This window comes from Suncus etruscus, chromosome X (assembly GCF_024139225.1).
Source record: "Suncus etruscus isolate mSunEtr1 chromosome X, mSunEtr1.pri.cur, whole genome shotgun sequence".
NCBI classification, from domain to species: domain Eukaryota; kingdom Metazoa; phylum Chordata; class Mammalia; order Eulipotyphla; family Soricidae; genus Suncus; species Suncus etruscus.
Window position 1 is genome coordinate 119,868,114 of NC_064868.1, and position 15,063 is coordinate 119,883,176.

A 15,063-nucleotide genomic window follows, 5' to 3' on the forward strand; every position below is an offset into this window, starting at 1 on the left:
CAGGCACCTTACCTCCAGCGCCACCGCCCGGCCCCGTATTAGTATTTCTTAATATTTCACTCTCAGCATTTTTTTTGCCTGATGTGGAGAACATTCCTGTCCATTTTTAGGGTGTTATGTGACATACAGCTAGATGACACTAGTACCCCTCAAGCCCTTTTGACAATGAAAAATGTCTGTAGACATTACAAAATACATAAGATGATGGCAAATTCTCCTTGGGTTTTTTCTTTTCCACATTGAGAACACTGTTACTTATAATGCTTTTAACCATATGACTTGAAAAAGACAAAAGTTAAAGAGCATGGGGCCGGAGTGGTGGCACAGCAGTAGGGTGTTTGGCTTGCATGCGGCTGACCTAGGATGGACCTTGGTGTGATAACTCAGTGTTCCATATGGTCCCCAAGCCAGGAGCAATTTCTGAGCGCATAGCCAGATATAACCCCTGAGCATCACAGGGTGTGGCAAATAAAACAAAAACAAAAAAAATTAAATAACATTATTTGGTGTTTAAATATCAGTCCTTTGAAGATAGTTGGCTATCATTGTGGTCTGGGTCTTGCAGAGAGGTTTCACCAACTAACAGTTTTTCAGAACAATGTATTTCACATCTAGTCAATAGAAAAAGAGATAGAAAACATTAAGTCTGCTGAGAATGTTGACTTGGCATGTACTGTTACAGATGCATAAATGATAAGGAGTGTTCTGAATGTTAAAAGTTAAAAAGATGTTGATAAAAAAAAGTCATGCAGATTATTTTAGTTAAGACTTCTTTAGATTTTGGGGCCGGAGAGATAGCATGGTGGTAGGGCTTGCAGAAGGACAAATGGTTCGAATCCTGGTCCCCAAGCCTACCAGGAGCTATTTCTGAGCATACAGTCAGAAGTAACCCTTGACCTTTGCCAGGTGTGACCCAAAAACCAAAACAAACAAAAACCAAACAAACAAATAAATAAAAGGACTTCTTCAGATGTTGAAGCAATTAATTAGAAAGCCAGCCACATTATCTTGCTAAGAAAGGGTTGCATTTTCACACTCTGCTTTTCATTTTAAGAGTGAGAGACAAATGACAAGTAAGCAAGTTGTTACCTATGTTTTATTCTAAAAGTTGTTTTTTCAGGGTATACCACAGTTATACCACATATGGTTTCAGTATTACTCTGTTCTTTTTATATCTATGATTCTATAAAAATGACTACTGATGGTCATTTAAAATACTGCACTTTAAAGAGATGTCTGTGGAAAGATTTGCAAAACTGAGATTCTGAATTCATTCAGATGTCATCTATTAAACCTCCCATGTGCCAAATTTAGTGTGAAAAATACAGAAATGGATCAAACATTCTGCTTGAATATATCAATACAATTGTTTTAGGTTAATAGAAAGTTCTGGTTAGAGATGACAATCATTATCATACTATTTTCACACATTTCCAACTTGAGTATGTAACTTAAATATCTGTCAGAGAGCAGCTTTTTAAAAGTGTGTATGATAGGGGCCGGAGAAATAGAATGGAAGTAAGATGTTTGCCTTGCATGCGGGATGGTGGTTTGAATCCCGGCATCCCATATGGTCCCCTGAGCCTGCCAGGAACAATTTCTGAGCATAGAGCCAGGAGTAAACTCTGAGCGCTGCTGGGTATAACCCCCCACAAAAAGTGCATATGATAGCCAAGAAATTATATAGGGGATATAAGGGTTATGGTGCTTGTCTGACACATGGGCAAGACCATTTCAAATTCTTGGCACCACATGTGGTCTTCATGCAGTGATACATGATCACAGAAGAGTTCAAAGAGTAAACCTTGAGCACCACTATAGGCCCCAGACAAGCAAACAAAAATGCATATGAGTATGCATATGCTATACCTCATAGAATATATATCTTATGATAATTATTTGTCACTTAATTCTGTTTTTTAATTTTATATTTAAACCATTGTTATTTACAAAGTTATTCATAGTTGGATTTCAGACATACATACAGTGTTTCAAGATCAACCTATCATCAGTGTCAACTTCCCTCTACCAGTGTTCCCAGAGTCCATCCTATGCCACCATCTCCTACCCTGAGCCTGCCAGCATAATAGGCCCATTTTAAATTTTGCTTGTTAAAGAATGAGTTTCATGTATTCATAGTTGTTGACTCTAGTTTGGATATTACGTTCTGTACTTTCTTAACACTACCAATGCACCTGAGACCCCTTGTACACTGTTCCCTGTCATTTCATATTTGTTTTTCTCCTCCTCCACTCAATTTCTTTTTTTCTCTTTACTCTTTACTCTGGGGCCTAGAGCGTTCTCAACAGTCCCATTTATCCATTGTATTTCTTCCTGCAATTATTCTAAATACCACATATAAAGGCTATCAGTCTTCATTTATACTTCTTTTTCTGGCTTGCTTCATTAACATAATATCTTCCAGTTCAATCCATGTTGCAGTAAATTTCACGATTGCATCAGTTCTCACAGCTATGTAAGAATTTCATTGTATATATGTAAAATATCTTCATGATCCCCTCGTTTGTTGTTGGATTGATTCCAACTCTTAGCTTTTATCTAAGTGCTGTGATGAACAGCAGTGTGCATCTATCATTATGGTTGAGTGTTTTTCTGTCCTGGGGATAGATACACAAAAGTGGGATTGCTGGGTCATATGGAAATTTGATTTTCAGTTTACTGAGAACGCTCCATACTTTATTCTATAGTCCTTGGACAAGCCGCATTCCCATAAGCAGTAAGTCAGAGTTCCTTTTTCACCCATCCCTGCCAACACAAATTGTCCTCAATATTTTTATATGTGCCATCCTCACTGGATTAAAATGATATCTCATTGTTGTCTTGATTTGTATTTCCCTAATGATAAGTAATGATGAGTATTTTTGTGTGTCTGTTGGACATCTGTTGGTCTTCCTCAGATAAGTGTCTTTTCATTTCCTCTCCCCATTTTAATGAAGTTTTTAGGTTTGTGGGATTAATCTTTGTGGGTACTTTGTATATCCTAGATATCAAATCTTTATCTGATGTGCTGAGTGAAAATAATTTCTTCCTCGGTTTGCTGTCTTTTAGTTTTTAGTGGGTGTTTCTTTTGCCCTACAGAAATGTTTTTCATTTATATAGTCCCATTATTCAGATTTGATTCTATAGATCTTGCTGTTGACATCATATCGTAGAAAATCCCCTTTGAGGTCTGGGCTTAGAGTATTCTGCTTATGTATTCTTCAATATACTTTATGTATTCAGGTCTGATCTCAAGGTTTTTGTTCCACTTCGAATTGCCTTTTCTGTAGGTGCAATATATATATGTATGTATATATATGTATGTATATATATGTATGTATATATATGTATATATATCCAGCTTTAATTTCTTACATGGTTATCTAATTATTCCAACACCATTTGTGGAAGAGGCTGTATTTATTCCATTTTATGTTCTCAGCTCCTTTACCAAAGATTAATTTACTTAGGGGTTTGTCATTGGATATTCTTTTCTGAACCATTGGTTTGAAAGTCTATCTTTGTTCCAATACGGTGGTTTTGAAGCCTATGGCTTTGAAGTACAGCTTAAAGTTAGGTAATAAGATGCCTCCCAGTTTCTTGTTTTTCAGTATGGTTTTGGTTATTTAGGGTCATGTATGGTTCCACACGAACTTTGTGACTGACTGCTCCAAGTCCTTGTGAATGTTGTCTGAATTTGGATAGGGATTACATTGAATCTATATAATAGTTGAGGTAAGCTGGTTTTTATTTTTTAGTGTTTTTTTATTTGTTTTGGTTTTTTAATTTTGGGGCTATACCCGGCAGTGCTCAGGGGTTGCTCCTGGCTGTGCACTCAGAAATTACTCCTAGGAGGCTTTGGGGACAGTATGAGATGATGGGAATTGAACCTGGGTTAGCCACATGCAAGGCAAATGCCCTACCTGCTCTGCTATCACAACAGCTCAAAAGCTGGTCATTTTTGTTTTTTTGTGGTATTTTTGTGAGTTTTTTTTGGGGGGGACGGTGTCACAACTGGCAGCGCTCAGGGCTTACTCTTGGCTCTACACTCAAAAGTTGCTCCTGGCAGACTTGGGGGACCATATGGGATGCTGGGATTCAAACTACTCTCCTTCTGGATACAAAGCAAACACACTACCTCCATTCTATTTCTCTCTGGCTCCCAAAGCTGGTCATCTTTATAACATTAATTTTCCAGATCCATGAGCATGGAATACTTGTTTCCATTTTCTTAGGTCTTCTTCAATTTCTTAAGTGTTTTGAAATTTTCATTGTATTATTCTCCCACCTCTTTTGTTAAATTGATTCCTAGGTACTTGATGGTTTTGGACACTATTTTAAATAAGATAGATTCTTTGATCTCTTTCTCCTCTGAGTCATTATTTGTATAAAGGAATGCAGCTGAATTTGTATATTGACTTTGTAGCCAGCCAATTTACTCTATTAGTTTACAGTTTCTAGGATTTTTTGTGGACTCTTTCAGGACTTTGATTTGCTTTGTTTTGATCTGATTTGCTTTGATTGATTTGTATATAGTTAACTATCATTGCATCCCCAGGAGGTAACCTATTTGATCACGAGGTATAATTTTTTGACGTGTTATTGGATTTGGTTTGCTAAGAATTTGTTCAGAATCTTTGCATCAATGCTCATGTGTGAGATTGGTCTATCTTAGTATCTCTATCAGCTTTGGGTATCAGCATAAGGTTAGCTTAGTAGAAGGTATTAAGGGAGTTCCTGTCTCTCCAATATTGTGGAAAACATTAAAGATCAATTTGATTATATGTTTGCAGAAATCTGTCCATGTCTTCTAGGTCATCTAATTTAAGAGTATGGTTGATCATAATAAGTCCTCATGATGTCTTAGATTTCTGGGGGTTCTGTTTTAATTTCTCCCGTTTCATTTTTGATCTGATTTATTTGAGCATTTTTTCTTTTTCCTTGTGACTCTTGACAATGGTTTTTCTATCTTGTTTATTCATTCAAAAACCAGCTCCTGGTTTCATTGATTTTTTTTGTATTGTTTTCTGGGTTTCTGTTTCATTGATTTCTACTCTGGTTTGTACTTTTCCTTTGCTTCTCTACTTGTGTTTGGGTTCCTTTATTGTTAGTTTTCCAGGTATATAAAGTGTGACTTTAGGTTATTGCTTTTATATTTTTTTTTCATTCCTTATGTAGTCCTGTATCACTATGAGTTTACCCCTAGTTACTGTACTGCTTTTACTGTGTCCTATAGATTTTGGTGATTTGTTTCTTCATTATCATTAGCCTTGGAGGATCTCTATATCTTTCTTAATTTCCTCTTTGATTCAGCTGTTATTGAGCAGCATGGTGTTTAGTCTCCAGGTGTTAGATTTTTCTTCATGTCCTCTTTTTACCACCGATCTCAATTTCTATGGCATTGTGGTCTGATAGAATGCTTCGTATGATTCTTTTATATTTGTGAATTTTTGTAAGTTATGTTAGTGACCTAAAATGTGATCTATCCTAGAGAACAGAACATTCTGTGTACAACTTGAGAACACTGTATATTCAGTTTTTTGAATATGAATGTGTCTGTATAAATCCATTAGGCCCAGCTCTTCTACTTTCTAGTTTGAGGATCTTGTAATTACTGATTTTCTGCCTAGAGTATCTATCCAGTGGTGAGAGTGGCATGTTAAAATATCCCTCTACACTCATGTTCCTGTCTGTGTGTTTCTCTAGATTTGTTGGATTACTGATCCTACCCTGATCAATATTCATACTCCACCCTAGTGTTTGTTCTGGTGTTGGGATTATTGGATTATTCTCTACTATTTTTGCCTGGAACATTTTGTATGGCAGATCTGGTCTGGGTTTTTGTCTTGTTTTGTTTTGTTTTGTTTTTTTGGGGGGCCACACCCAGTGGTGTTCACAGATTAATCCTAACTATGCATTCAGAATCATTCCTGGCAGGCTCAGGGGACCATATGAGATGCCAGGGATTGAACCCAGGACCATCCTAGGTTGGCTGCATGCAAGGCAAAGACCCTATCACTGTGCTATTACTAATGCCTGTTGTAATTCTTTTTTAAAAATTAATTGCTTCACTTACCACAAAAAGTGGTGAGTACAGTTCAAGGAATAACTACACTTACAACTATCATGACAATGGTAATGAGTTAGAAAAATAGAATGCCTGTCTGGAATACAGGTAGGGGGTGAGGGGGAGGGAAATGGGGGCATTGGTAGTGGTAATGTTGCACTGGTGAGGGGGGTATTCTTTTTATGACTGAAACTCAACTACAAACATGTTTGTAATCATGGTGCTTAAAGATATTTTTTAAAAAATTTATTGCTGGAGCCAGAACAATAGTGCAGCAGTAGGGTATTTGCCTGGCATGTGGCTAACCCAGGACAGACCTTGGTTCAATCTTCCACATCCCATATGGTACCCCAAGCCAGGAGCGATCTCTGAGCACAGAGCCAGGAGTTACCCCTGAGCATCACTGGGGGTGGTCCAAACATCAAAAAATATGTTTTTAAGCATGGTGGTTATAACGTTGTTCATTGTTGAGTTTCAGTCATAAAATGTACACCAATCTTCACCAGCGCACATTATATTTTTATTTCCCTCCCATCATTCACCCTACTCCTGCCTATCTCTAAGGCAAGCAATTTGCTTCTCTCTTTCACTCTTACACTCCCTCTCTCCATCTCTCATTATTTCCATTTGACACTGTGGTGTGATTCTTGTGTTCTTTCTTTTATCAGAATTTTGTTCTTTTACTGCTTCAAGAAGTCTATCTTTCTCATTGCTTTTTGCCATTTTGATTACTATTACACCAAAATGTTGTCTGTTTGAGTTTATTTTGTTTAGTATTCTTTTGGCCTCTTGGATTTGCTCAGCAATTTCTTTTCAGAGTGGAAAAGTTTTCTTTACTATCTCAATTATTACTTGTTCATCCTCTTTCCTCCCCCCCACTTCCAGTATTCCTGTAATTCAGAGGGGTTTTTTTTGTCTTTGTTCTTTAAGTACCTTACATTTTTTCCTCCTTTCGTCTGTTTTCTTTTTTAATATTTTATTGAAACCATTATGATTTACAAAGTCCTTCATAGTTGGGTTTCAGACATACAATATATCAAGGTCAATCCTACCATCAGTGTCAACCTCCCTCCACCAATATTCCCAGAGTGCATCCCATGCACCCCTGGCCCCAACCTGCCAGAATTACAGACCCATTTTAAGTTTTGATGGTTATAGTTTGGGACATATGATTCTCTTTTTTTTTACTTATTTATTAATGCTGAGTTTGATTTGTCTTCAAGTTCCTCTACACAGTTCTCCCCTGTGTGATTCTGCTTCGATGGCTTGCTAACATGTTCTTTAGTTCCTTCAATTGCATTTGTATGGATTTTCTCATCTTCTGAAAGAGTTCTTCTTTGAGTAGTTTGAATTGCTCATCTATTGATTGCTTAATTTCATGGCTCATGCCTCCTTGATTTCTGTTGCTAATGCACTAAGTATTGATTTTATGCCCTCATTGAACAGGTTCAGGTGTTTTGATGAGCTTGGAAATTTGCCTATGTTTTTTTCCCTGTCTGCAACTGTAGTTGACTTCCATAGTTTCCCCATTGTTATTTGCTATTTTGTGACTGGGAAGGCTGAAATTTCAGTTTCCCCATTACCTAGGAAAGTGATATATTGAATTGATTATATAAAAAAAAGACAGCTACTAATACATCTGCCTTTCAGGTTATTTTTCTAACCATGCATGGTTATTTGAGTATGCTAAAAAACACAACTTTCAACTATTTATTCAATTTGGTCAACTTTATGACTGCATGTTTTCTGAAAGAAGTGCTAGATCCTACCTTCCTAGAAATAGTAGATTTAAACTTGAATGTTTAAATATCTAGGTTCTGTGCAGTTTGGGGATGAAAGAGCCAAGAGATGTCAGTACAGGTTACATACTGGGCCTAGGAGAATGACACAAATTGTGTTGGAAGGCTAGTGAATACAGTTTATCCATTTAATTATTTTAAAAGCTATTTCTGTCTATAGTAGAAAGCTATGTTCATTTTCTATTATGCTTGTTAATATCACATTTAAATTATTTTCTTCTCTGTTAAATATCCATGAGGATTGAATAAAACATGATTACATATTATTAATTCATTTTTGCTATATTATAGCTTTAATGTCATTAAGAATAATTGATAGAACCTCCAGGGCTGATTTTTTTTGCTAATTATAGCTGGTTTAAGCCTATTTGGTTGGTGTCAGAATTAAAAATGAAGGTTTTTAAAATGTTTTGTTAAGTCTGATCAGTTGATTGTAAGTAAATGATAGAGGGGAGTGAAATCTTTATGAGATTATATAGCAAAAATAATAATTCACCATTTAGGAATGGTCATGAATTACTAAATGTCAGATGACTCGGAAAAATACAGAATTTGAGCACTTAGAAATCCATTACTTCCTTGTACTTTCTGAACATCCATTTCAGAGATCTGCATTATGGTGCACAAACCTATTCAATGGTGATTTTACCATTGTGTATTGTAGGAATGCAAGTTGCCTTTGTTTAGAAAGTAATGAATACTGGGGCCTGAGCGGTGGCACAGCAGTAGGGCATTTGCCTTGCATGCAGCTGACCTAGGACAGACCAAGGTTTGATCTGCGGTGTCCCATATGATCCCCCAAGCCAGGAGCGATTTCTGAGCTCAGTGCCAGGAGTATTCCCTAAGCATCACTGGGTGTGGCCCAAGAACAAACAAACAAACAACCATAAAAACAACCACTAATGAATACCATGGTGATCAATTTAGTATATAACCTGAGGTTCTATAACTATAAATTATTTTGTCATGTTCTCTATGATACTGACCTGTTGATGGCAGATTTTATATTCTTTTTATGAAATCTTAAAAGTTACTAATGGACTTATATCTTTACTATTAAATTTTTGAAAAATGGAAATCTCTTATATTATAGCTACTTAACAACACAATCCTAAACTGATACATAACCAAAATTCAAGAAAAATAAATAAGTTGACATCTATCATTTTTTTAGTTAGGGTTGATAAGAACTATAAAAACAAATGGAGGAACTAATATATAACATACCACAAGCAATTTTTGACTTTTCATAAGATTTGGACGTTTGGAATTAGTCTAAACTTAACTTTAAACATTTTTAAATTTATATTTCTTTAAAGCACCATGATTTACAAAGTCATTCATAGTTGAGTTTTAGACAGTACCAATCCCACCACCAGTGTGGTAATCTATTACTTAAATTTTCTCATATACTTTAATAGCTTTGTAACAATGGCTAAATTATTTTGACCCTTCATAGCTCATATTCCATTCCTTTAAAAGATAGCATATATTACATTCGATTGTTTTTAGAATTTTATGTTACATGTGTGAATTTATTGACAAGTTCTTGACATGTAATGACTAGTCAATAAGTGATCACTATTATTTTTACCCTTTGAAAATTAGCTGTTCTAATTATATTTTAATTGTGAATAACACAATTTGATGGCACCTAACCAGCACAATCCCAAGAGTAATTACTCTGATAATTAACAAACAAAACAAATGCCTTTGTGGGTCTAGTTTTGAACCATCTTTTAAATTGATTTCTCAGCTCTCATTTACTGACTCTGACCTTGAAATGTCTGTATAATTATCTTCTCTGATGCAAAAGCACATGAAACTAAAATATAGTGAAATAAAATGTATAGATGATTGACACTTAGGATTTCTCTAAATAATCTTATTTGGAATTGAATGACAAGTTTTAATTAAGCTTTATGCTTTAAAAATAATTTCAGATCTCTAGTGGAAGAGGAAGACCAGCACATGAAGTTGTCTCTTGGAAGCAGTGAAATGGGCCTCTCATCCCATTTGCAGTCTTCCAAGGCAGGAACCACACGCATCTTCACCAGCAACACCCACAGTTCTGTGGTATTACAGGTAATTAAGCCTTTCCTTTTGTAATGTTTAAATAGATTTTCGGTGTGGCATGAGATGTCAGTGGTAGGAGAATTTATGCATGTTTAGAAATAGGAGGGATATATGAATTCTGTGTAGTTTCTGTTCAATTATGCTGTGAACCAAAAACGCTCTGAAAATGTCATCATCTGCTTTTTAACTGTTATGTTAATATATTTTCACATTTTATATTCTCCATATATGTTAGTATTTTGTTTGGAGGCTACACCTGGCAGTGCTTAGTGCTACAGGGTCTTTGCATGGCCTGCTGAACATCACTCCCTGTGGTGTTAAGTAGGTAATGCAGTTTTAAGGAATAATTGAACCTAGGCCTCATGTTTGAGAAGCATAGACTCAGTTTCTTTTAGCTATCTCTCTAGGTCATGTTTTTCCTCTCCTGTTATTTTATTAACAAAAAATTCAAATGAGGGGCTGGAGCGGTGGCGCTAGCATTAATGTGTCTGCCTTGCAAGCGCTAGCCTAGGACTGACCATGGTTCGATCCCCCGGCGTCCCATATGGTCACCCAAGCCAGGAACAATTTCTGAGCTAGGAATAACCCCTGCACGTCACTGGGTGTGCCCCCCCAAAAATTCAGATGAACACCAGAGGAAAAACTTTGAGGGTTAAATGCACATTTTCCTGATGTTAAAAAAACAAAGTCGAGGTCTGGAGTAATAGTACAAATGTAAAGGTACTCACTTTGCATTGCATATGGCCAACCACTCTTCAATCCCCAGCACCACATCTGGTTTTCTAAGCACTGCTGGGAGTAGAAGACATGGTCACCACTAGATGTGGCTCAAAATTTTAACAAACTTTAAGTTCAGGTGCCAGAGTGGTAGTACAGCAGGTAAGGCACTACCCTTGCACACAAACAACCTGGGTTCATTTCTTAGCATTTCATGTGGTCTACCAGGAGAGATTCCAAAATGCAGAGCCAAGATATGAGCTCTGAATTCAGAATTCCTGAATCTGAGCACTGCTAGATGTGGCCTCAAAACAAAACAAACAAAAAATTTAAGTTTATGCTACTTTCTTACTACATGTGCTATCTGACAATACTGACTTTCCATTACATCTTAACCAGTGCAAATATCATAGTCTCTGCACTAAATTTTCTAATTCCTTACTCATACTTTGGCCATTATCATATTTCCAAATAACATACAATTTTATTTGTTTGATTAATCTTTCAATTGTGGGCATAAAATAAGAATAAGAAATGCTAGATACAAACACATTTGATAGATATAAGAATTAATAAATGAGGTTTCCTTTAGTGATAATACCGTGAATAGAGCATTTGCCTTGCTCAAAGCCAAACCAGATTTGCATCCCTATCACACTCTATAGTTCTGCAAACATGCCTGGAATGACCCCTGAGCACAAAAATAATCCCTGAATACTAGTAGTCGTGGCTCAAAAGCAAACAAACCAAAAAATCAAATGACATTAAAGGAGAGAAGAATAAAATAATGAGACACTAGAGAACTCCTACTCCATCCCCACCAAAATGTTCAAAGATGATTCAACACTCATTCCTAAACAACAACAAATATAATCATTATAATTAAGTAATTTATAGTATTTACTTTTATAGTAATTAATTTATAGTATTATATATTTATATTTAAAATATTTTATATTTAACCAGGAGTAGAGAGCCTGGTTTGAGAAGATACTTATGCTTGTTAGCTAATATTGCTCTTCTTGCTCTTCATCTTTGATTTTCACTTTTTTAAAATCTTTTTTGTTTTGGATAGCATGTTTGGCAGTGCTCAGTGACTGCTTTCAAATATATGTCAGGTGCTACTTCCTGCGATGCTGTGTTCGGTGTCCATACAGTGCCTGGGATGGCACCTATGACCTCCTACATGCAAAGTGTGTCTTCAACATTTTCAGCTATCTCCCAGCCCTGTGCTCTCTTTTTCTCTTATCTCCAAAATATGACTCTTACGAGGTGAACTCTAAATTTTCTTCTAATTCCCATAGTGATCTAATGAAATTGCATTTTTTTCCATGACTAAATCTCATGTGACCTGGGTTTTACAGATCACTGCACTGTGGTATGAGCAACAGAAATGTGAGAAGCAAACAGAAAGACCTTTTAGTAATCAGGCATCTTAATTCTATGTAAATGGCTTAATTGTTGAAATAACAAGAGACCCTGTTATCCCTCTAGTATTTGACCTATCCAGACCCTGCTACATATGCTATGCATTTAAACCAAATTTTGTGCTTGTGCTAATTTATTAAAAAATATATACATTAATCAGGGGCCGGGTAGGTGGCGCTGGAGGTAAGGTGTCTGCCTTGCAAGCGCTAGCCAAGGAAGGACCGCGGTTCGATCCCCCGGCGTCCCATATAGTCCCCCCAAGCCAGGGGCGATTTCTGAGCACATAGCCAGGAGTAACCCCTGAGCGTCAAACGGGTGTGGCCCAAAAACCAAAAAAAAATATATATACATTAATCAGAGAATAAAAGTGGCTCTTTGCAGGCCAGTGAAAGTGATTTAGAGGACTGAGTAGCCTTCAAATTTTAGTGTGCCTAAGAATCACTAAATTAAAACTTATTGCACATCACCCACTGTTTTTAAGTCAAAGTTTCCAAGTAATGCTGCAATTCTAGATAATATATTTTTAAAACTGCCTTTTAAAGGCAGAGCCTTCTACCATGAGAGTTGACCTCTCCTTCTCTGCCTATATCTCACACTAGAAGTTATTGTTGTCAAATGGGAACACTGGAGATAGCTTAAATGTGTGTCATTGGGGATATGGTTATATAAAATATGTTTCATGAAACCTGTGTAATGTCCTCTCTCTAAAAATAGATTAATCTGTATGCATTCAAAGGAAAATTATACTAAATGAAAAAATATAACAAATGTGTTATATCCACACAATAGAATTATAGAACATATTATTCAGCCGTAAAAAGGAATGAAATGCAGGTACATACTGCAGTGTAGATAAATCTTGAAAACATTATGCTAAGTGAAATAAGGAAGTTACAGAAGACCACATTGTACAGTTCCATTTGTAGAAAAGGTTTCAGGTAGAGAAATCCACGCTGACACTCTTGTTTTGCATGCAGGAGCCCCTTATTAAATCCTCAACACAGCATCGACTCCACCATGCGTGGTTCCTGAGCATCACTGATGTAGCACACAGAGACAGCATAGAGAATGAATGAATGTATATATAGAAAAAAGTTGATATCTCAAGAGACAAAGTATCCATAGAGAAAAAATAGATTAGTGATTGCTTGTAGTTGGAAACTTTGAGAAGATAGGAAAATAATAGCTGAATATTATAGGTGACTAGAGATTACTCACCTATTTGCATTCTAGAAAACACTGACCTGTACACTTCATAGGTGGGTGAGTTTTGTGGTATGTTGTAGATACATTTTAATAAAGCTTTTTGTTAAAGTAACAATGCATTAGGCATTACATAGTTCATACTTTTTTAAGAAAAAGTATTACATATATGATATATGAATATATTTGCATGGCAAAAGGTCTGAAATCGGGGCTGGAGCAATGGTGCAGCAGAAGGGCATTTTCCTTGGACCCAGCTGACCTAGGACAGACCGCGGTTCGATCCCCCAGCGTCCCATATGGTCCCCTGAGACAGGAGTGATTTCTGAGCATAGAGCCAGGAGTATACCCTGAGCGTCATGTGGTGTGGCCAAAAAAAAACAAAAAACAAAAAACAAAAAAACAAAAACAAAAACAAAAAAAGGTCTGAAATCATTAGGAAAACTGATGAATCATGTATTAGACATTTTACTCTAGTTAATATTAATTATTCTATTTGTTTAATATTTTTACAGTGGAAATACTTTTGTGTGTGAATAATGTAATTGAAAGCATACTTTTATACATAGCATGTATAGCTTAGTCTAAGAATCAACTCTTACCTCTGTCACTATTTATTGCAGCCTTTGTTGGTTCAAGCTGTTGGTAGAAACAAATGATATGAAAGTTATATGAGAATTTGTATTAAGTGAAGATGATCTTCTACTGAGTTTTTAAATGTTATATTTCCTGTGTTAGTGTGCAGCTGTTCCCACTCTTTTTTTCTATTGAGAGACTTTGTAAGCTCTCTATAGAAGTCCATGAGAAACTATGTTCTTCAATCTAAATTTAAAGGGGCCTGTTACACTGGCAGAACAGGGGGCAAAGGGTGGTGGGATAGGATATACTCTGGGGCTATTGGTGGAGGGAGGTTGACACTAGTGGTGGGAAGGGACATGACTCATTGTATAACTCAAATTCAACTATGAAGGATTCTGTTGGTTCCAGTTGTTTCAATAAAATAAAATTTAAAATAAATAAATAAATCAGCATACTAAAATGAAAAAAAAACCTGTGTTCTTCCGTGTAGAGATTTTTAATTACAAGTACTTAAAACTATTTTGGGGGGTTAATCTAATCTTAGGTGTGTAGTTGGTCGTCAAGGGAACAAAATCAAAAAGTGTTTTATGTATAAATGTTATCATTATTTTAAAATTATCAGCCCTGCAAGCCATAGCTTAAAAGGCTTTAAAAGTAACTGTCAGGGGAAAGGGATTCATGGGGAGCAACTTAAGAACTCTAGCTCTTAAGAATATCCCACACATAACTAGTGGGAATGGCTAGTGTTTAGCCACAATCTTAATTTCGCCACTTACCTATTTGTTGTATAACTTTGGGAAACTCATTTACGCATCCTGGACCATATTTCTTATCTGTCATATGGCTAGGAGATATGAAGATTAAGTGTGAAAAAAACTATGAGAAAGTAGTTAAATAATTAATTCACATGTATTTGAACTCAACAGTATCTTGTCCAAGAAAATAAAGTTGATCAGACATAAGTGGTATACCAAATAAGTACACTATCTTGGCATAATCTGCTTGAACAAAATAGTTACATCCTTTAAATAGAATCCAACAGATGAGGCTGTCAGTATGAGTAGCTGGAAAAAATTTGATAGCTAATAATACGCTTAGATTCCTTGAAAATTGAAGAAATCTCAGGAGAATCCGTGATAGATTTAGCAATGTAAATTACTGGGTTTGCTTAAATAATAATTGGCAAAATCAAGG

The 15,063-nt window shown here is 36.0% G+C and overlaps 1 protein-coding gene across 5 annotated transcripts in view; it reads left to right on the plus strand.

The window, feature by feature from the left end:
- KLHL13 (kelch like family member 13) overlaps positions 1 to 15,063 on the plus strand; it is a 141,503-nt gene that overhangs the window by 84,311 nt on the left and 42,129 nt on the right. For all 5 annotated transcript variants that reach the window (XM_049767573.1, XM_049767569.1, XM_049767571.1 and 2 more), the window contains one exon: positions 9,810 to 9,951. In XM_049767573.1, coding sequence (XP_049623530.1) covers positions 9,810 to 9,951 — 142 coding nt within the window. The remainder of the gene's footprint in view (positions 1 to 9,809; positions 9,952 to 15,063) is intronic.